Raw genomic sequence first — 23749 nt, forward strand, 5'->3', positions numbered from 1 at the left:
GAGATGCTGTCTTTACAAAAATAAAAAATTAGATGGGCATGGTGGTGCATGCCTGTGGTCCCAGCTACTTGGGAGGCTGAGGCAGGAGGACTGCTTGAGCCCGGGAGGTCGAGTCTGCAGTGAACCATAATTGCACCACTGCACTTTAGCCTGGGCGACAGAGTATGACTCTGTCCCCCCCCCCCCCAAAAAAAAAAAAAAAGAGAGAGAGAGAGAGAAAGAAAAGAAATTATGAGCCCAAAGTATCAGACAGGTCACTGATGTGGACCCAGTGATTCTTCAGTGAGGACACCATTGGTGCCAATGGCCCTGAGGGACATTTAGACACGTGTTAGAATCTTGTTGGGTTTTCTCCCCTATCACTTTTTTTTTTTCTTTTTTGGTTGTCATAATGTCATGGGTTCATTTAGAGGAGGGCATGATGATGAATATCCTGCACGGGGAAGATCTGCCTTACCCCAAATGCTATAGCACCCCCAGTGAGAAACACTAAAAAAAAAAAAAATGATGCTAGAAGCCAGCGTCCCCTGGAGGCTGGGACGCCACTGCAATGAAGGGGAGGATAAGAGTGCATTATAGTGAGATGTGAGCCTGAAAGCACATGTCTAGAACTTCAGAAGCAGGCATGAGAAACAATGAATGGGAAACAGTATTGAAGATATAGAAGAGTAGCAACCCTGGCCCCCAAAATATTTCAGGGAAGCATGTGCAGAAGGAGCAGGCAGCCAGGCCAGGCGTGGTGGCTCACGCCTGTAATCCCAGCACTTTGGGAGGTCAAGGTGGGCAGATCATGAGGTCAGGAGTTCAAGACCAGCCTGACCAATATGATGAAATCCCATCTCTACTAAAAATACAAAAATTAGCCAGGCATGGTGACATGTGCCTGTAATCCCAGCTACTCGGGAGGCTGAGGCAGGAGAATCGCTTGAACCCAGGAGGCGGAGGTTGCAGTGAGCTGAGATCGCACTGTTGCACTCCAGTCTGGGAGACAGAGCGAGACTCCATCTCAAAAAAAAAAAAAAAAAAAAAAAGAAAGAAAGAGCAGGCAGCCACTGCTCAAACACAGAATGCATGTCATGCATGTCAAGGGAAAGCCAAGTTTAGTTAAAGACAGGTGGGGCTAAGGAGGGTGAAAAGGGTAAGAAGGTGGAGCAGTTTCTCTGCAGAACAGGGAGTTTCCAAGTCCCATAATCACATCTCAACACCGTCTGATATCCTTCCCTTTCCCTCTATTCCTGTTTCCCCTTGACCCCCAACAGCTTTCACTTGGGTTCCCAAGAGAGCCTCATAAATTGTCTCCATGTTACCAATCTCTCAACTTTCTAATATAGCTTTACACTGTTGCCAGAAGGCTCTTTCTAAAATACCAGTCTGATCATGTCACTCTCCCCACATGAAAACCAATTGCATTCCCTGGTTTTCTTACTAAATCCTAACCTTAGCAGAGCATCCGAGGTCTTCCATCTGGCCCTAAATGAATTACACCAGTTCCTTCTCCCTTTTGTATTTTTCCATGCCAGACTGCTTGCTTTCATATTCCCTTTATTCATGTTCGGCTTCCATAATCCTTTGCTTCAATCTCCTATCTTAGACTCGACTCATTCTACTTCAAGCTCACTGCTTTGACTCCACAAGTCCATCCCTTCCACTACCAGTGCTTCTTAAACTTCCCTGAAGGTAAAAATTACCCAGGATACTTGTTAAAAACATAATTTCCTGGACTCTATCCACACATACCAAATCAGAATATAGGATGATTTTAAAACATGTCCAGGCCGGGCACAGTGGTGCGTGTCTATAGTCCCAGCTACTCAGAAGGCTGAGGTGGGAGGATTGCTTGAGCCCAGGAGTTTGAGGCTGCAGTGAGCTGTGGTCACACCACTGCACTCCAGCCTGGGTGACAGAGTGAAACCCTGTCTCAACATTTTTTTTTAATTAAAAAAAATTAAAATGTCCAAAAAATTCTGACATTCCTCCTATCAGAGAAGGTGGAGTCAAATTGCCCTTCCCCGAAATGAGTCAGCTTTAGTGACTCACTTCTAATGAAGTGAATGTGGTAAAAGTGATACTGTATGACTTCCGAGGCTAGGTCATAAAAAGCAACACAACTTTGAACTCCCTCTTTTGTTCCCTCCTTCCCTCTGTCTCTGGATGCTTGCCCTGGGAACTGAGCCACCAAGCCAAACAGCCACATGGAATGGCCATGTGTAGGTGTTCCTACCATGGCCCCAGCTGAGATCCCAGATGACAGCATCAACCGCCTGACTTGTGAGTGAGCCAGCCTTTTGATGATTACGGCTCCCAGCCTTTGGGCCACCCTGGCTGATGCTAAGTAGAGCAGAGATCCTGCCCAAACTCGAGATTCAAAAGCAAAATAAATGCTGGAATAATAATAATAATAATTATAATTATTATTATTATTATTATTATTATTTAAGACAGAGTCTTGCTCTGTTGCCCAGGCTGTAGTGCAGTGGCACGATTTCAGCTTACTGCAACCTCCACCTCCTGGGTTCAAGCAATTCTCCTGCCTCAGCCTCCTGAGTAGCTGGGACTACAGTACAGGCACGTGCCACCACGCCCGATTAATATTTGTATTTTTAGAAGAGACAGAGTTTCACCATGTTGGCCAGGCTGATCTTGAACTCCTGACCTCAAGTGATCCACCCGCCTCGGCCTCCCAAAGTGCTGGGATCACAGGCATGAGCCACCGCGCCTGACCGGATGTGTTCTAATAAAGTTTTATTTACTAATCAGCAGCCAGTGGGCTGTACTGTGCCTGTGTAGGTTGCACTTTTCAGCAGAACTTCGTGCAATGATGAAATGTTTCTGTGCTGTTCAATACGACAGTCACCAGCAACAAGTAGTTACTGAGCACTTGAAAAGTGATAAATGCAGCTGGTAAACATTTAAAACTAAATTTTAAATGTTATTTAATTTTAATTAACTTAAACTGAAATAGCCACCTATATAGTGGCTACCACATTGGAAAGTGCAGGTATAGAGAGTGCTTAACGCACCATTCAACCAAATCAAAACTTGCCTCAAAACTCATCTCAACCAGAAAGCCTTCCTGACGAGCTCCTGTCCGTGTTGCTCTGTCTCTTATTCTGTACCTAATCCTCACTCCTATTCATTTTAGACTTACTGATATTTTGCTTTATAATTATTTCATAATTATCTTTTAAAAAATAATTTTTGTATCTATAACTGTTTCTTCCACAAACTAAACAAAAATTCAAAGAACAGAATGTATCTTCTGATTATTACCCTCCTCCTCCTTCTCCACAGTGCCTCATATAGTGTTTAAAATCCACGAGGCGCCCAATAAAATTATTTTACATGATGTACTTCCTTCACCAATTTCCCTGACAGGTGGCAATGTGTGCTCCAGACAGATGGTCCTTTTGGACCAGGATCAGCACTTACTTGGAGAATATTTCCACAATAGCCGATGACTTGTTCTTGTTGACAAGAGAAAGTTCTTTGGCTGTTACCCTCAATGATAGTGAGGTCCATTGCCGTCTATTAAATGGAGTTGATTCCATCTTGTCTACAGACACTGAAATACCTATGCAATAAAGAAAGTCAGAACATTAGACACAGAAGAGGATTCTCCAGCATCCAAGGATTGGCAGTGGTGTGGTAGAGCCCTAAACTTGCAGACCACACTCCTCCACTGTTCTCCCGCAAACTGTGTAACCTTAGTCAAATGATCCAATATCTTTGGGTTGTGGTTTCTTATAAAAGGAGGCTACACCAGATGACCTTTAAGGTCCCTTCAAGTTCCATTTTATGACTGATCCCACTGTGCAAACATCAATCAGCCTTTCCCTGAACTGAAGTCTGTTCCAAAGTCAAATTTGGAGTGAAATGTTTCCCTCTTCTGAATTACATCCCAGGGGAGGTACAATCAGCATCTCAGTAGAACCAGGTCCAAATTAGTTTCTACCTACATTCAAGTTTCTTTTGGCTGCCCTCTCTCCCCAAGCTCTGCAGCACTGGCCACTCAGTGCCAGGGAGAGAGCTGGGGGCACAGCGTGGTACAATAGGAAGAGCAGGGCTTTAAGGTGAGACAGACTTCGGGGAAATCCTAACTTTGTTACCTTGAACATATTACGTAATATTTTCCATTTCACTTTCTTCAGCTAAAAAATATGGATAATATCTATCCTTAGGAGGTTTTGATATAGATTTAAGGAGATAATATATTTAAAATACTAGGTATGTTACAGTAGTATTAAGAGCATTTTAAGTATAATTATTATCATTGACTCTTGTTATAATTCTCATTTTATAGCCCTTATCAAGGAGAAGTATAACGTACTTTAAGTTCAGGAGACAAACCCTCTTTTCTAACATCCCTTTCAGCCAAAGAATACATAAAGCCATACCCTTGATATCACCTAGTCCCTACCCATTAATCTGGATCGTTTGGTTATTTTGCCCCACTAATTACCAAAGGAAAGGAGTTCCAACCTTTGTCCAGAAGAGGTGAGATTAGAAATGAGTCAACAGTTTCCTTATCTGAAGAGTGAAAAATATAAAGTACCACTTTGTTTCTGATACAGGAGTCTTGAAAACTAAAAAATAATAATAATAAAGTACTGCTAATTCACAGCTTACCAGAAGTAAAAGAAAAATAAAGTACTACTTGCAGCTCTTGGCAACCGAAGAGCATAACTGATCTGGTAGAATGTATGGTTCATCAGGTACTGCTTTCAATAACCTTGACAACTGTAGAACACAGAGGGTATTTAAATCCAGCAACTCAAGCTGCCATTTCACATTAAAAGTCCTGGGTCAGCTGGGCATGGTGGCTCACACCTGTAATCTCAACACTTTGAGAGGCCGAGGCGGGTGGATCACTTGAGGTCTGAGGTCAGGAGTTTAGGACCAGCCTGACCAACATGGTGAAATCCTGTCTCTACTAAAAACACAGAATTAGCCGGGAGTGGTAGCGCATGCCTATAATCCCAGCGACTTGGGAGGCTGAGGCAGGAAAATTGCTTGAGGCAGAGGTTGCAGTGAACCGAGATTGCACCATTGCACTCCAGCCCGGGCAACAAGGGCGAAACTCCGTTTCAAAAAAAAAAAAAAAAAGGTCCTGGGTCAGACATGGTGGTTCATACCCGTAATCCCAGCACTTTGGGAGGATAGCTTGAGGCCAGGAGTTTGAGACCAGCCTGGGTAACATAGCAAGACCCCCTCTTCTCTACAAAAAATTAAAAATTAGCTGGGCGTGGTGGCACACACCTATAGTCCTAGCTACTAGGCCCAGGAGTTGGTGGCTACAATGAGCTATGAATTGCGCCACTGAACTCCAGCCTGGGTGACAGACCAAGATGTTCTCAAAAAAAAAAAAAAAAAAAAGTCCTGTGATGCAGAATAAGCAATGGACAATTCTAAAAGACCACACTACTACTGTTCCACATGTAATATTTGTTCTTCCAATGAAATCCTTGTCGGAAAATAATACTAGTTTTGTTAATATGTTTTAATCCTCGTGTTGGAAGGCATAGTATGCCCTTTAATGGTAAGGAGCTCTGGGTTAGAGACAGATAAGTCTAAGTGGGAATGTTGGCCTCACCACTTAATGAAAAGTTTCCCTAAAACTTGGATTTCTCATCCATAATAATAGCATTTACTTCACAGTATTCTTATGAGAAATAAATCAGATATAGAAGAAAAGACCCTGATACAGAATAAGTAAGCAATAAATGTTACTGTTTAGTGTTTTTAATGTTTTCTTTTCTTCCTGAACAAAATAATCGTAATTCTATATATGTACTTTGCAATAAACTGGAATGTACCAAATAATACATGATACCTATTTGTCTATCTGGTATTAAACTGACAGACTCACCAAACAATGCCAGCCCCTTCTCTAAGATGAAAAAGACACAGAAGCAACAAACATTTCAGCTAAACTTAACTATATAAAACTATCATAGTTTTTTTTAAACTCTGTAAGGCAAGTTAGGAAATGCTAATGAATGCTTTAAGATATTATTTGGTAGAAATATACTACCAATATAGGTGTGGGTATAAATACTGTCAGTTCTTCCATAAAGATCAACTCTGGATCAAAAGAAAAAAAAATATACAAGATACATTTGCAGGCCAGGCATGGTGGCTCACACCTGAAATCCCAGCACTTTGGGAGGCCGAGGCAGGCAGATCACTTGAGGTCAGGTGTCCAAGATCAGCCTGACCAACATGGTGAAACCCAGACTCTACTAAAAATACAAAAATTAGCCAGGTGTGGTGGTGCACCCCTGTAATCCCAACTACTTGAGAAGCTGAGGCAGGAGAATCACTTGAACCCTGAGGCAGAGGATGCAGTGAGCTGAGATCATGCCACTGCACTCCAGCCTGGGTGACAGAGTGAGTGAGACTCCATCTCAAAAAAAAAAAAAAAAAAAAAAGGTATGTTTCTAAAAAAGGAAAAGGATTTATTATTTGAGATACCGAGCATGATAAAGAAAAAAAAGGTTAACTCCCAAGTCTAAGTCCATGGTTTTGATTACTCCCAGCCAGAAAGTTAAGAAAAGTCAGAACATCTATTTTGTATACAGCTAGGAGAGGCACACCTTACACTCAGGGAATGAGATGACTCTCACCCTGACCACACTTGTCTTCACAGAAGCATAATGTTATTTCTTAGCAATGTGATTAGTACCTATGAAACAGATAAAGGTGAGAATCAATACATGATTTTTGATAGACTCTGGTACCAGGTTATTGAATAACCACTTCCTATGAGACGTAGGGAGATGTCCCTGCCTGAATGGTGTACATAATCTACTGTGCTTGCTGACATACACACAGATATTTATAGTACAAGACAGAATGTGGTTAAGAGGCTACACGTGGTCTAGGAATACAAGACCTGATTTTCTGGCTTTGTGAGAGAGAAAGGAAAAGATATCAGATGACTTGGGACTTACAGAATGGGCAGGATTTCATCAAAGTGAAGGCAGGAGGAGGAAGGAGGAGAATAGCATTAGCACCTTTGGGGAGTGAGTTAAACTCTAGGTGCCAGAGAAGTTGAAGACAGACAAGAGTTGGCCGGGTGTGGTGGCTCACGCCTATAACGCCAGCACTTTGGGAGGCTGAGGCAGGCGGATCACCTGAGGTCAGGAGTTCGAGACCAGCCTGCCCAAGATGGCGAAACCCCATCTCTACTAAAAATACAAAAAATTAGCTGGGCGTGGTGGCACGCGCCTGTAATCCCAGCTACTTGGAAGGCTGAGGCAAGAGACTCGCTTGAACCTGGGAGGCGGAAGTTGCAGTGAGCCAAGATTGCACCACTGTACTCCAGCCTGGGAGACAAGAGCCTGACTGGGAAGAAAACCACGCTAAGGAGTTTGGGCCATATTCCAATAGTGGGAAGAAATAATCCGTGAGTGATCGGAGATTAGGTCTAATCTTAATGTGCTATTTACTTAGCACATGCATGGTTTTTATAACAAAAAAAATTTCTGAGCCTCAATATCCACACCTGTAAGATAAGATCGCTGTAGTGGATTAACCACAGTCTCTCTGGTGGAACATAGAAAGTTTCTGAAAAAGCATGTAACATGACTAACATCATATTTTAAAATATTATTCAGCAGTGGTGTGCAACTTGCTAAGAGGAAAAAAGACTGTAGTCTAAATTACTAGTCAAGAAGATCCTAAAACTAAGTGAGAGGTAATCAAGGTTTAAATTCATAAATTAACTAGGGTAGGTGGAAATGGAAAAGTGGGAAGAGAGAAATTGACAGTTCTTAGAATAAAATGAACTTAGGGTAAAAGAGAATCAAAGCTGGCATCATCAAACCTGAATGATGGAAGGCTGTTGATTCCATTAACAGAGACAGTAAATATAGAAAGAAGAGGGAAAATGATGAGTGTTGATTTACACATGTTGAGACATACATCTCAGCAAGAGAAATCCAAATGATATACAATAGGAAACTACAAATTCCAAGCTAAAGTTAGAAATCCGACTCTTGGAAGATTTTAAGACACTAACTTTGTGCTTTGCATATATGTCAATCCTCACAATCATTCTACAGGATTGGTTTTATTGTCTTATATTTATGGTAACGAAATTGAGATTCAGACATATTAACTTTACAAAGATCACTTAGCTATAAAGTAGCAGAGCTGGGATTCAAACGCATATTCTGTTTGATTCCAAAGTCCATTTTCTTTCAACTACAATTAATGAAGAATGATTAAAACCGCCACTTTTAGCCAATGTAGAAAACCAGGTAGAAAAATCCCTGAACCACTTAGCTGAAAACCCATACAAATTATTTTTCAGTAAGAGAATAGTGGTGAGTATCTTCCCAGAGTGGTGAATATCAGAGATAATCATTCCTGCTTTCAGGGAAACTTAAAAGTTATCCTGGGCCCACTTGGAATACCCTCCATTGTAGTAACTGGCTTTCATTGGCCTGCATTAAAGGTGTGGTATTGGGGCTGGCACGGTGCCTCACGCCTGTAATCCCAGCACTTTGGGAGGCTGAGGCAGGCGGATCACCTGAGGTCAGGAGTTCCGGACCCAGTCTGGCCAATGTAGCAAAACCCTGTCTTTACTAAACATATAAAAAATTAGCCAGGCATGGTGGCAGGCGCCTGTAATCCCAGCTACTTGGGAGGCTGAGGCAGGACAATTGCTTGAACCCGGGAAGCAGAGGTTGCAGTGAGTCGAGATCATGCCATTGCACTCCAGCCTGGGCAACAGAGTGAGACTCTGTCTCAAAAAAAAAAAAAAAAAAAAGAAAGAAAGGTATATTATCTCTCCCCACCCACACACAGTCTCTCTCACATATGAGTTCCATTTTCAGACTTTCAGACTCCAAAACCCATTCTCTTCAGTCATATGCATTCTACTACCACATGAACTGTGGAGGAAGAACTGCTGGATTGGAAGACAGTTGGCTGCAAGAGTTAAAGGAAACATATAACAAAAATAAACACAGGTTTTTAGCTTCGGAGACTAGAAGGATCGTCGCATGACAAATAAATGGTATACATAGAAAGGGGAACAGTTTGCTGAGAAGGAAGATGCCTTCAGTTTCAGATACAAATGGTAGATTTCTTTCATTAAGAAAGTAGCTTGGAAATCAAGTAACCAAATCCCCTTTTTTACAGTGAGGAAACTGAGACGTGTAAAGGTCCAATCATTTTCCAAAGTCACCAGCTGGTTAGTATTAGAGCTAGAGTTCTAACTCCCAGGATCAATGTTCTTTTATCAAACCAGGTAGCTTGAGATGAGCCACTAAACTGTCCTAGGGTAAGCTGTAGCTTGGAGATAAAGATCTCTCGAATAAAGGTCCTTGAAAAGTTGAAGAGTGACTCACTGGGAAATCTGCCCCAGGTATCTGCTTCCTCAAGCTATTGCTTAGGGTGAGGCCGGTAACTGCTCCAAGAAACCTATTCTAATAAATTCATTTACAGACTCTCCAGACCAAGGAAACTGTCTCTCAGAAACCAGGCTTGGACAAAAACAGCCGGGCGCGGCGGTTTATGCCTGTAATCCCAGCACTCTGGGAGTCTTAGGTGGGTGGATCACTTAAGTTCAGGAGTTTGAGGCCAGCCTGGCCAACATGGTAAAACCCTGTCTCTACTAAAAATACAAAAATCAGCCAGGCGTGGTGGTGCATGCCTGTAATTCCAGCTACTCAGGAGGGTGAGGCAGAAGAATTTCTTGAACCCGGGAGGCGGAGGTTGCAGGGAGCCGAGATTGTGTCACTGCACTCCAGCCTGGGCAACAGCACAAGACTTGTCTCAAAACAAATACAAAGGCCGGGCGCGGTGGCTCACTCCTGTAATCCCAGCACTTTGGGAGGCCGAGGCGGGCGGATCACGAGGTCAGGAGATCAAGACCATCTTGGCTAACACGGTGAAACCCCGTCTCTACTAAAAATACAAAAAATTAGCCGGGCGCGGTGGCGGGCGCCTGTAATCCCAGCTACTTGGGAGGCTGAGGCAGGAGAATGGCATGAACCCAGGAGGCAGAGCTTGCAGTGAGCCGAGATAGCGCCACTGCAGTCTGGCCTGGGAGAAAGAGCCAGACTGCGTCTCTAAAAACAAAAACAAAACAAAACACACACACACACACAAACAAAACCAAAAAAAAAAAACACCAAACCAAACCAAACCAAAAAATAAATGAGCTGGCCCTGCAACCAGCCCTCCCCAAGCCACTAATAAAATCCTGTTCTTATATATCCGATCTCAGTGGCCTCCTCTCTTTTTTTTCTCCTGAGACGGTTACTTATTCAAGCTGTATGGCTTCCTGAACATAGCCTCAAAAAATTAGAACAAAGTAAAAACTACAAACTCACTTATGAAGAAAAAATGGGCCACATGTGGTGGCTCATGCCTGTAATCCCAGCACTTTGGGAGGCCGAGGCAGGCAGATCACATGAGCTCAGGAGTTTGAGACCAGCCTGGGCAACAGGGTGAAACCCTGTTTCTACAAAAAAAAAAATACAGAAAACTATCTGGGCATGGTGGTGTGTCTGTAGTCCCAGCTACTCAAGAGGCTGAGGTGGGTCACTTGAGCCTGGAGGTTAAGGTTTCAGTGAGCCGTGATCACACCACTGTACTCAACCTGGACTATAGAGCCAGACCCTGTAAAAAAAAAAAAAAAAAAAAGAAAAGAAAAGTAAAGAAAAGAAAGAAAAGAAAAGTAAAGAAAAGAAAGAAAAGAAAGGAAAGAAAGAAAAGAAAAACATTATTTCTAAGAAATAGATTGTAGAGTTTTAAAGTTTTTCTACCAACATCTCTTCCCAATTTGAATGTCATCAGGTAAAAGGGAGCAATTAAAAGAAAAAAAAAAACCTAAAAAACTTCAAGTTGCAAAGGGAATTTTAAATAAAAGCAACATGAAATACATTGCTACATAATGTTTTTTCAGAAAATTACATTTCTAAGTTTATATGTGTGTACAAAAATAGTGACTAAATTCACATTCTTGAACATTTTTTGGAAGTTAATAGTTATTTATTTATTTTTTTGAGATGGAGTCTCACTCTGTCGCCCAGGCTGGAGTGCAGTGGCGCAATCTCGGCTCACTGCAACCTCCGCCTCCCAGGTTCAAGCAATTCTCCTGCCTCAGCCTCCTGGGCAGCTATGATTACAGGCACGTGCCACCACACTCGGCTAATTTTTTTTGTATTTTTAGTAGAGATGGGGTTTCACCATGTTGGTCAGGCTGGTCTTGAACTCCTGACCTCGTGATCCACCCGCCTCGGCCTTCCAAAGTGCTGGGATTACAGGCGTGAGCCACTGCTGGAAGTTAATAGTTCTTTAACCTTTTTTTTTTTTTAAACTTTATTTTTTTAAACATGGACTGCTTCACAAATTTGTGTGTTAACCTCACACAGGGACCATGCTAATCTTCTCTGTATCATTTCAACTTTAGTATATGTATGACTGAAATGAGCACTCACCTTTTTTTCTGAAACAATTTCATACATAAGAGTTGCAAAAACAGTACAAGAGTTCCCATATACATTTCACCTAGCTTTATCTTATATTACCATAGTACAATTAGCAAAACTAAGAAATGAGCACTGGTACAATACTATTAACTATAGACTTTATTGAAATTCCACCAGTTTTTTCATTAACGTCTTATTTCTGTTTCAGGATCATACACTGCATTTAGTTGTCGTGTCTTCCTAAGTCTCCCCCAATCTATGACAGTTACTCTGCTTTTCCTTGTCTTTCATGACCTTGATATTGTTGAAAGTATTGGCCAGATATTATGTAGAATGTTCCTCAATTTGGGTTTCTTGATTTCTCCAATAAAATAGAATCAAGACTCCTTGGAGAAGTGGTTGATTCCAGAGCTGGGGAAGGGCAAATACAAGATCAGCCTGGAACATCTTGCAATACTCAAAAAACAAAAAAAAAAAAAAGAAAGTTTTTTTTAAAAAACATGATGTTTTCTCAGATTAGATTGAGATTATAAATGTTTGAAAGGAATAATCCAGAGTTGATGTGCCCTTCACAGTGCATCATATCAGAGGGTACATGATGTTGATGTGATGTCTTATTACTCATGACATTAGCCTTGATCACATGGTTAATGTGGTATATCAGGTTTCTCCTCTGTAAAGTTATTATTTGTTTTCCCTTTGTAATTTGTAAATATTATGAGGGAGAACTTTGACTCTGTTTCTCCTTAAACTTTTTCCCATTAATTTTAGCACTCATGGGTGTGTCTTGCTTATGGCAATTATTACTGGTATTCTAATGGTGATTTTCTGTTACTCTCATCCTTTCTACATTTATTAATTGAAATTCTTCTATAACGAAGATTTGTTCTCCCTCATTTATTCAACCATTTACTTAGTATTATTATTATAATAATAATAGAGATGAAGTCTCCCTATGTTGTCCAGGCTGGTCTCAAATTCCTGAGCTCAGATGATGTTGAAGGCCGAAAGAGTGAGGGTCGTGATCAACTCAGTATACCACTGGAGGCTGTATGAGTAAACAGCAAACTGTTCTCATGAATGCAGAATGTTGGCAAACTGACAAATTGCATCTGCCACCCAGAAGGAATGCTGAGGGCAGTCACACCAGCAGTGTTTCTTGTGATTAGGCATAATTGATACCTGTTAACAATAATATGAACCTGTGATCAATTAAGCAGCTGACCAATCATTACCTCCTCCTCCCTGCTCTTTCTACCCAATAAATACAAAGGGCTGTGGAAGCTCAGTGGGCTGCCTTTGCTCACTAGAAGCAGGGAACTCTCTTTTTCTTCCTCTGGCCCCTTCCTTTAAAATAGTTACTTTTAAGTTTTCATTTCTGCTTTCCACACCCTTAGTTCAGTCTTATAATGACGGTCTCAAGTAGTAACAGTAGTAACTGTCATAGTGATGGTCTCAAGTAGTAACCTTGGCAGTATGCCACAAGATGATCTTCCTGCTTTGGCCCCCCAAAGTGCTAGGATTACAGGCATGAGCCACGATGTCCAGCCCAACCATTTATTTATATTAGGATGGTTTCATAGATAGTTATTTTATTTCCTGTGTTATAATCCAATACTATCCTTATTTTATTGCTCAAATTGTACCAGCTCTTGGAGTTTTTTGGCTTGGCTCCAGTGTTATCTCAACTTGCCCTGTTTTTTGTTTGTTTTGTTTTTAGCACTTCCTTACTTTCTAGCACTACAAGATGTTCCAGGCTCATCTTGCATTTACCATGCCTCAGCCCTGGAATCAACTATTTCCCCAAGGAGCCCTGTTTTCTTTTATGGGAGAAGTTAACATCTGGGCATGCTAGTTATGCTCATTGCCACTGAGATGTCACTGCTTCTAGGCTCTCTTAGTGGACAAAACCAAGAATTATATGTATGTATGCTGGCCCATGTATACACACTGTGTGTGTGTGTGTGTGTGTGTGTGTGACAGAATCCACTGTCACCCAGGCTGGACTGCAGTGGTGCAATCACAGCTCACTGCAGCCTACCTCCTGAGCACAAATGATCCTCCCACCTCAGCCTGCCAAGGAGCTGGGACTAGACACATGCCACTGCGCCTGGCTAATATTTTAAATTTTTTTGTAGAGACAGAGTCTCCCCATATTGTCCAGGCTGGTGTCAAACTCCTGGGCCTAAGTGATCCTCACGCCTCAGCCTCCCAAAGTGCTGGGATTATAGGTGTGAGTCACTGTGCCTGGCCTATACGCACACATTTCTTTGTTTAGCTCTATATCTACCTATCCTTTTTTTTTTTTTTTTTTTTCTGAGACGGAGTCTCACTCTGTCACCAGGCTGGAGTGCAGTGGTGCAATCTCGGCTCACCGCAACCTCTGCCTCCCGGGTTCAAGCGATTCTCCTGCCTGAGCCTTCCGAGTAGCTGGGACTGCAGGAATGCGCCACCACACCCGAGTAATTTTTGTATTTTTAGTAAAGACAGGGTTTCACCATGTTGGCCAGGATGGTCTCCATCTCTTGACCTCATGATCTGCCTACCTCAGGCTCCCAAAGTTCTGGGATTACAGGTGTGAGTCACCACGCCCAGCCCTATACAAATTTTATAAACTATAAATTCATACTGATATTTCTGACTCCAATCCAGCATCACAAGGTTCATTCTAGTATTCCCTCTTGGCTTATTTGTAACTTCTTTCTCTGATAGTAAAAAGCCTAACTCCACAGAACTTTGATTTCTGAAAAGAGATCTAGAATCTCTAAAATTATGCCATAACCAGCTTCTCCTCCCATGATACACCATATATTTTTTTCACTCCATTTGAAATGTTATCCCATACTCAACCTATTCACCTTAAAAGACTCAAGTGAAATAACACACATAGCCCTTTTCCAAACTGCGCTAGCCCTATTCCTAATCAGCATAAGTCACTTCCCCTGCCGTATAATAATTTCATAATTCCTAGTCAATAGCAAGATATTTGAAGTCAGAGGACAGATCTACTTTGTCTTTTAACCTTCTGACATTTAGTATTTAGTACATTGTTTTCTAAATAGAAAGAACCCTATAAATATGCCTTCCATAAAATTACACATAGCTTTAAGTTTCATCTGAAACTGAATGCTTATCCCGCAGTCCCAAGACTAGTTATGAGGAAGCATATATTTTTCAGAACTGTGAATTACCCAGTAATTTTAGCTTATCCAAACTCTCATATAAACTCACAATATAAAAAAATGGAACCACTAAATAACATCAAATATTATACATAAAAAGCTCACTACTCTATTATTCAGAAACATGATGATAGACAAGTCTGCAGGCATGTTAGAATAATCACTGCTACTGTTCTTGGAAGAGCTTCAGGTATGTGTAGAAACATGAATCTAGACAATAGGACAATTGTAACACTGACCAAATTCCCAGGGGTCAACAAGAATGTAAATGTTTACATCAGGACAGACTCACTTCAATAATATTTGATCTCTTTATCTCCTTTTAAGGATATTCTGTGCCTTCAAAAACACTAAGACCCAGAGCAAAAGCAACAAAAACGAGGCTGTGTAATTGAGAAGCAATTCCACTTTTCTGTTTTCTTGCAGAATCCTCTTTTCCTACCTCCACTCTTACTCCCAGGAATCAATAAAGGGTCAGTTTCTCTCCCTTCTCTGAGCAAGCTCACTTACTCTCAACTCATCAAAAGTCACTTATTCCACATGATTCCCAAAGCTGGATCCTAAGGCCTAACTTTCCTGGCTTCCACTCCTAGAGTTTCTTTTTTTTTTAGATGGAGTTTCACTCTTGTTGCCCAGGCTGGAGTGCAATATCGCAATCTTGGCTCACTGCAACCTCAGCCTCCTGGGTTCAAGTGATTCTCCTGCCTCAGCCTCCTGAGTAGCTGGGATTACAGGTGCTCACCACCATACCTGGCTAAGTTTTTGTATTTTTGGTAGAGATGAGGTTTCTCCATGTTGGCCAGGCTGGTCTCGAACTCCTGACCTCTAGTGAGCCACCTGCCTCGGCCTCCCAAAGTGCTGGGATTAGAGGCGTGAGCCACCGCGCTCAGCCCAGTCCTAGAATTTCTACTCCATGCTGGATAGTTTCATATGTCCAATATGCAACATAACATAACCCAAATCATATGTATTATCCTTTCTTAACCTCTACTCTTCAAATTAAGTTCATTTAATTACAAATCATTTTTCTGCAAAGAATTGGTATATGAATTTTTGCTTACATCAAATAAAATAACACAGAACATAGTATAACAAAATGTACACAAAGTTTGAAGTTAAAAAGAGAACTTACAGGTTCTCACTGGGCCTCTAATTGTGGTGACATGTGCAAATTTCTTTACTTCTCTGAGGCATATACCACCACCTACCCTAGCTAGTCAAAAATTCTATATAAAATGCCTAACACAGGGACACATTTTGGAAAGAAAATAGCAAGAGGCTAAGGGCATGGGGCATGGATTAGAATCTAGCTGTTAAGATCTCTCACCACGAACTAGCTGAGTGATCTTGGGCAAGTTATTAAACTCTGAGTTTCCTCATCTATAAATTGAGGATAAAAGAAACTCCTTCATTGCGGCAAGAATTAAACAAGTTCTTAAGTGTCAAGTATGTACAACTCTACCCAGCACCCAATAAGAGCTTAAGAAGTCATTTATTGGCCGGGCGCAGTGGCTCACGCCTGTAATCCCAGCACTTTGGGAGGCTGAGGCGGGCGGATCACGAGGTCAGGAAATCGAGACCATCCTGGCTAACACGGTGAAACCCCATCTCTACTAAAAATAAATTAAAAAATTAGCTGGGCGTGGTGGTGGGCGCCTGTGGTACCAGCTACTCGGGAGGCTGAGGCAGGAGAATGGTGTGAACTCGGGAGGCAGAGCTTGCAGTGAGCCGAGATCGCGCCACTGCACTCCAACCTGGGCGACAGAGTGAGACTCCGTCTCAAAAAAAAAAAATAAAAAAAAAATAAGTCATTTATTTACTTACTTATCAATAAATGCTATTTTACCCCTCTCCCTGCTTTATTTTGTCTTTTGCTTTTCTGACATCTAGTATATTGTTTTCTTTTTTTTTTTTTCTTTTGAGATGGAGTCTCGCTCTGTCGCCCCCAGGCTGGAGCGCAGTGGCGTGATCTCGGCTCACTGCAAGCTCCGCCTCCCGGGTTCACGTCATTCTCCTGCCTCAGCCTCCCGAGTAGCTGGGACTACAGGTGCCCGCCACCATGCCCGGCTAATTTTTTGTATTTTTTAGTAGAGATGGGGTTTTACCGTGTTAGCCAGGATGGTCTCCATCTCTTGACCTCGTGATCTGCCCGCCACGACCTCCCAAAGTGCTGGGATTACAGGCGTGATAGCATATTGCTTTCTAAATAGAAGGAACTCTATAAATACAGCTTGAATAAAATTGGACAAAGCTTTGCACATATGGACTTTGCACAAGGTTTTCCTCACATCTTTAGGTATGTCAAGTTGTTTCTTGATGCAAGCCATTCTCTGAGCACACTACTCCCCCCGAGGACACTGCTACCCTCTGTCTGAAAATGCTTGAGCCTCCCTAGCCTTCTGCTGTGGGTCCCAGCTTGGGTGACACTTTGTTCCAGATGCCTTCCCTGACCCCTCAAGCTTGGGCTAAAAGGTTCCCTGTAAGTTCTCAAAGTATTAGACCTATCCCTACCTGATCAGATTGTAATTTTTTTTCTGAGACAAGGTCTCACTCTTATCTCCCAGGCTGGAGCGCAGTGGTGTGATCATAATTATTGCAGCCTCGAACTCCTGGACTCAAGCGATCCTCCCAGCTCAACCTCCCAAAGTGCTGGGATTACAGGTGTGAGCCACTGTGCCTGGCTCACACTGCAATTTTTTAAAATCACACTGTATTTTAACTTGTAGAACAGTGCCTGACACATGGGGGGCACTCAAGTATTTGTTAATGAAGAGAGGGATCCCAGGCATCTGAAATAATTTTTTGGATTCAGCTATTTTTAGAGACTAGTGTTTTTGGGGAAAAGAAGTCAAACAATAGAGTAAGTTGTATATGTTTATTCCAAAATAAATCATCCCAAGGTATGGGAAACCAGTGGAGACAGCCATCAAATAAATGGTCTCCAGTATTCTACTAAGGTAGGATAAAACTGAAATCCATCAATATTGTTTTAGGTAACTTCCTCTACTGAGATAATTTAGGTGTTTTCTTATAAATGCTAATGAATAACTGTTTGGCTCTACAGGTAACAAAGCCAAATAGTAATTTTAGAAACCAAAAGGAAGATGAGAATTAAAGGGGTAAAAACACTTAATTCAGTTGGTCACAAATTTGAGTGTACATAGAATCACTTAGGAAACTTGTATACAATACTGATTTTTGAGGTCCCATCCCATGAGTCTGATTCATTAGGTCTGGAGAGGGGCTCAAAAAACCCACATTTTAATAATAAGAACCTTGAAGCAACTCTAGTGTCAGAGGTTCCCTCATCAAATGCTGGAAAACACTGAATTAAAGGGTTTAAGGCTGGGCACAGTGGCTCATGCCTGTAATCTTAGCACTTTGGGAGGCTGAGGAGACAGCACCACTTGAGGCCAGAAGTTCCAGACCAGCCTAGGCAATATGGCAAGACCTGTTCTCTGCCAAAAAATAAAATAAAGTAAAATAAAATAAAATAAAAATTAACTGGGCATGGTGGTGCATGCCTGTGATCCTTGCTACTTGGCTGAAACAGGAGGATCGCTTGAGCCCAGGAGGTCGAGGCTACAGTGGGCCATGATCACACCATTGCACTCCAGCCTGGGCAACAGAGCAAGACTCTGACTCAAAAATAAATAAGTAAAGGGTTTAAGACCTACATGTATTCTAAGAAAAATGGAAAGACAGCAACATAAAATATTTTTATATTGCCCACTTCAATTTTATGTTGTCATTCAAATTTGACAGTGTAAGGAAAATGGCTGCTCTTTAAAAGTACACTGAGGTTTGGACAAAAATGAATCTGAGACACTGCACTGATTAATTCAATCTGCCTAATTTGATGCCCATCATCTAGGTTTGCCTAGTACTTCTCTGTCCAGACGGCACAAAATCATTGTGTTAAAGCAATGACTCATGATAATAAAATTGAGTTATTCTCATTCTTTTTTTTCTCTAGCCAGGTTTGTTGCTGAATTTAAAATGCTGCTTGAGAAAGATAAGAAGGTTAAAAAATAGAAACTATTTTATTTTTATCTACTGAATAAGAGGGCAACTATAATTTACTGAGAGGTCAAAGTTAAAGCAGGGAGCCAACAGGCTTGTGCTCTCATCTTGAATCTGCCACTAATTAGTGGTATGGCCATGAACAAGCCACTTCTCTGGGTCCTCTTTCTTCTTGTGCAAAATGAAGGGGTTAAAATAGCCTAGTGTTTTTCTAGCTGCAGGTCACAATTAGTGAGTTGTGAAAGCAACTTTAGCGGTCAGAACCAACATGTTTGTTTTGATGAAAAAGAACAGAATGCAATCGAAAATGTCAAAGTGCATCAGACATAGTACAGGTAGATTTTTTTAAAAGTTTTTGTTTCAGTTATTCGTATGTATATAAATTGAGTAGGAATGTAAAACATTTCTTATTGTGAGGTATAGTTAAAATATAGTTTGACAAGTGTTAGCGAGGATGTGGAGAAACTGGAACCGTTATACACTGCTGGTGGGAATGTAAAATGGTGCAGCCACTTTGGAAAACAGTCTGGTGGTTCCTCAAAAGATTAAACACAGAGTTACCATGGGATCCAGCAATTCCATTCCTCTGTGTGTGTGTGTGTGTGTGTGTGTGTGTGTGTGTGTATATGCAAGAGAAATGAAAATACATGTCCACACAGAACTTATACACAAATGTTTGTCAACTGATGAAAGGATGAACAAAATGTGGTATACCCATACAAGGGAATATTATTCAGCTATAAAGAGTAATGTAGTGCTGACACATGCTACAACATGGATGAACCTTGAAAATATTAAGCTAAGTGACAGGAACCAGCCACAAAAGACCATTTACTGTATGATTACATTTATATGAAAGGTCCAGAACCGGCAAATCTATAGAGACAGAAAGAGAATTAGTGGTTGCCTGGAACTGGCAGTAGGAAGACAAGGAACTGACTGCTGATGGGTATGAGTTTTCTCTGGAAGGTGATAAAATGTTGTAAATTGATTATGGTGATGTCTGCACAACTGTGTGACCATATTAAAACTGCTGAACTGCGCATTTTAAATAGGTGAATTGTATGGTATATAATTTTTCAATAAAACTTTATAATTTTTAAATGATGGCTTGAAAATCATTAGACTAGATGACAGATGATCACTGAGGTCCCTGAGAGTTCTCATGTGGCCCCCACAGGGCTCACCTTGCCCACCCTTACCCCATGACCCTCTGGAGGCAGGACAGTAGAATGGAAATACCAGCTGGTTCCAATTCCCATTCTAGTGCTCACCAGATGCATGGCAACCTCTCTGAACTTTACTTGCCTTCTATGTAAAAGGAAGATGATAAATCTGCCTTACGGGGTTGTTTTAAACTAAAGGAGACAATAAATGTAAAACAGTGCCCAGCACATTGCTTGAGGTCAGAGGCAGATCTTGTCAGTCTTCGCATGCTTCAGAGTCTAAGCCACATTCAATAAACATTATTCTAAAGGTTCAGTTACTAGAACTCCTATTTGGATTTAGCTTATTTTATGTGTCATATTGACTTAACAAGGTTTAGATCAATAAGGCTGTGATTAAAAATAATTCATGGCCAGGCACAGTGGCTCACACCTGTAATCCCAACACTTTGGGAGGCTGAGGTGGGAGGATCACTTGAGTCCAGAGTTCAAGATCAGCCTGGGCATGATGGTGAGACTCCACCTCTACAAAAAATTTTAATAATTAGCCGCGTGTGGTGGTGGGCGCCTGTGGTTCCAGCTACTTGACAGGCTGAAGTGGGAAGATTGACTGAGCCTAGAAGATTGAGGCTGCGGTGAGCTGTGATGGTGTCACTGCATTCCAGCCTGGGCAACAGAGTGAGACCCGTCTCAAAAAAAAAATAATAAAATAAAAAAGTTACATTTGCTTCAGCTGTTTGACTTTTTAGCTTGAAAGTTGCTCTCATTATTTAAAACATGGCTGGCCAGGGCAGTGGCTCATGCCTGTAATCCCAGCACTTTGGGAGGCCGAGGTGGGCAGATCACCTGAGGTCAGGAGTTCGAGACCAGTCTGACCAACATGGAGACACCCCATCTCTACTAAAAATACAAAATTAGCCAGGCATGGTGGCGCATGCCTGTAATCCCAACTACTTGGGAGGCTGAGGCAGGAGAATTGCTTGAACCAGGAAGGTGGAGGTTGTGGTGAGCCAAGATCACGCCATTGCACTCCAGCCTGGGCAACAAGAACAAAATTCTATCTCAGAAAAAAAAAAATTGCTCATCACTATATAATGGAAGTAGTAACATTAGTTGAAGAGAAATTGTTTCTTTAAAATATCAACATTATTATTTCATAATTATTAGAAAAACTACCCATTTTTTTAAATGTTTGTTTTGAGCACTTTGACCAATTATTTTCTGTAGTTTTTATTCAAAAGTCAAATTAAACACAAATCACTTTTTTAGTATAAATATAACTTAGTGAATTATAAAAAGGATAAGTCCAAATACATGCTGGCCTTTGTAAAGTTCTTGTGCAATGTAAATTTTTTAAATCTTTAATTAGGTCATGTGGTTTTCAAAAAAAACTTCAGTAGCCATGGTGGAATCCACAAACATCCTTCCCATCTCCACACAGCACCACCCTTCCTTACCCTCCTCCTTCCCGTGGGGAACCTTCTTCTGCAGGTCTCAACAAGCCTACTGAACCAGAGCTGCCACTTCCTTCACTGTCTAGGCTCCTCGGTCAGTGACTGGTCAAGGATGGGCCTGCTCCATACAAACAATGCTATGGAAATACACAATGTAAGAAGTAGAAGTCCCTGCCAGCTCTTGTCTGCCCTCCCCCCAAACCAATTCTACTTCTCAAAGGTAACCTCTGTCAAAGTCTGGGGCATAAACTTTCTGATATTACCTATACAATAATAATTGCCACCACAAAGCACTATGTGTCAGTCACTGTACTAAGCACTCTACATATGTTATCTCAGTTTACCCTTGCAACAAGTCATGAGGTACGTACCATCAGGATGCCTATTTTACAGATGAGAAAACTGAGGCACAGAGAAATTGACATACAACATGCATAAATACAGACATGTTTTAGAAATACAATGGTTTCATGTTAATGTGCTGTTCAGCAATTATTTATTTCCTCTTGGACATCTTCCCACCTCAGGACATACAGATCTATCTCAACCTTTCAGTACCTCATAATATTTCATTCTGTAATAGTTTAAAAACTATTTAACAAGGCCCCTGTGGATGAACATGTAGGTTGCTTTTGCTTCTTCATTGTTATGAATAAGAATGGAACGAACATGCTTGCACTATTGCCTACCTGGGGTGGGCTGCGTCTATGGCATAAATTCCTAGAAGGAGCATTTCTAGTTTAAAAGGCCTATGCATTAAATTTTTAAATAGATATTATGAGATTTCCCTCAAAAAAGTCACATCCATTTATATTTGAATCTTTCTCCACATTCTTGTCAGTAGTAAGCATTATTTTTATTTTTTCCAATCTGATAGGAGATGTTTGAAAATGGTACATTATTGTTTTAGTTTTCACTCCTTTAATCATGAGTGAGGTTGAGCATATTTTCAAATATGTGTTGGCCACTCAATACATTTACTTTTTTTTATTCTGAGACAGAGTCTCACTCTGTCACCCAGGCTGGAGTGCAATGGCCTGATTTTGGCTCACTGCAGCCTCTGCCTCCTGGGTTCCAGTGATTCTCCTGCCTTAGCCTCCTGAGTAGCTGGGATTACAGGGGCGTGCCACCACGCCCAGCTAATTTTTTTATTTTTATTATTTTTTTTTGAGATGGAGTCTAGCTCTGTCACCCAGGCTGGAGTGCAGTGGCGCAATCTCGGCTCACTGCAAGTTCCATCTCCCAGGTTCACGCCATTCTCCTGCCTCAGCCTCCCGAGTAGCTGGGACTACCGGCATCCCCCACAACACCCGGCTAATTTTATATGTATTTTTAGTAGAGATGGGGTTTCACCGTGTTAGCCAGGATGGTCTCGATCTGCTGACCTCGTGATCCAGCCGCCTTGGCCTCCCAAAGTACTGGGATTACAGGCGTGAGCCACCACACCTGGTCACGCCCAGCTAATTTTTGTATTTTTTTTTAGAGATAGGGTTTCACCATGTTGGCCAGGCTGGTCTCGAACTCCTGACCTCAGATGATCCGCTCTCCTTGGCCTCCCAAAGTGCTGGGATTACAGGTGTGAATCACTGTGCCCCCTCAGCCACATTTACATTTTTTTTTTGAGACAGAGTCTTGCTCTGTCGCCAGGCTGGAGTCCAGTGGTGCAATTTTGGCTCACTGCAACCTCCACTTCCTGGGTTCAAGCAATTATCCTCCCTCAGCCTCCTGAGTAGCTGGGACTACAGGTGCATGCCACCATGCCCAGCGAATTTTTGTATTTTTAGTAGAGATGGGGTTTCACTATGTTAGCCAGGATGGTTTTGATCTCTTGACCTTGCAATCCACCTGCCTCGGCCTCCCAAAGTGCTGGGATTACAGGCATGAGCCACCACACCCAGCCTGCCTATTTTTTCTTTTTGTGAAGAATGAGGTCTCACTATGTTGCCCAGGCTGGCCTCAAACTCCTAGCCTCAACCTATCTCTCACCTCTGCCTCCCTAACTGCTGGGGTTACAGGCGTAAGCCACCGTGCCTGGCCACATTTATTTTTTTTAACGTCATTTATAAATTATTTATTATCTCTACAACTTACTTTTTTCTTAATTACACAAGGACTTTCTGAATATCATGTGTAACTCCTTGTACAATTGGATTTGCCTCTCACAGCAGCTGTCCTTTCCTGGTGTCTGATTCTTATCCAGATCTCATTAATATTCTTTCCAAACAAAAATGCCGCTTGACTATACAGATGAGAGCCTCGTTTCTGTGGAGTTCCCTTTTGCAGGACACCCACCCCTGACTGCTCATTAATATTCTAAGCAGAGCACAGCCCTGTAAGAAGCCTGACTGACACTGACAGCCCAGGCATTGAGAGAGGATCACTGCTGCTACCCTCCACCATCCAGTCTAGTGCTTTCAGATAACGGTGGCACTCTGAGTATCAGGATCACCTATGGAATCTGAACCTCTCATATGGAGTCC

General features: G+C 41.7%; 1 protein-coding gene and 1 non-coding gene across 5 annotated transcripts in view; both read right to left on the reverse strand.

The window, feature by feature from the left end:
• Nucleotides 1-23749, reverse strand: part of LIMA1 (LIM domain and actin binding 1) — a 109774-nt gene that overhangs the window by 70700 nt on the left and 15325 nt on the right. For all 4 annotated transcript variants that reach the window (XM_054527955.2, XM_002823222.5, XM_009247709.4 and 1 more), the window contains exon 2: nucleotides 3430-3571. In XM_054527955.2, coding sequence (XP_054383930.1) covers nucleotides 3430-3519 — 90 coding nt within the window. In that variant the 5' untranslated portion in view covers nucleotides 3520-3571. The remainder of the gene's footprint in view (nucleotides 1-3429; nucleotides 3572-23749) is intronic.
• Nucleotides 11343-11451, reverse strand: LOC112135907 (U6 spliceosomal RNA). The gene has a single exon (XR_002917139.1). It is a non-coding gene; the product is annotated as a U6 spliceosomal RNA (small nuclear RNA).

Source organism: Pongo abelii, chromosome 10 (genome assembly GCF_028885655.2).
Source record: "Pongo abelii isolate AG06213 chromosome 10, NHGRI_mPonAbe1-v2.0_pri, whole genome shotgun sequence".
NCBI classification, from domain to species: Eukaryota; Metazoa; Chordata; class Mammalia; order Primates; family Hominidae; genus Pongo; species Pongo abelii.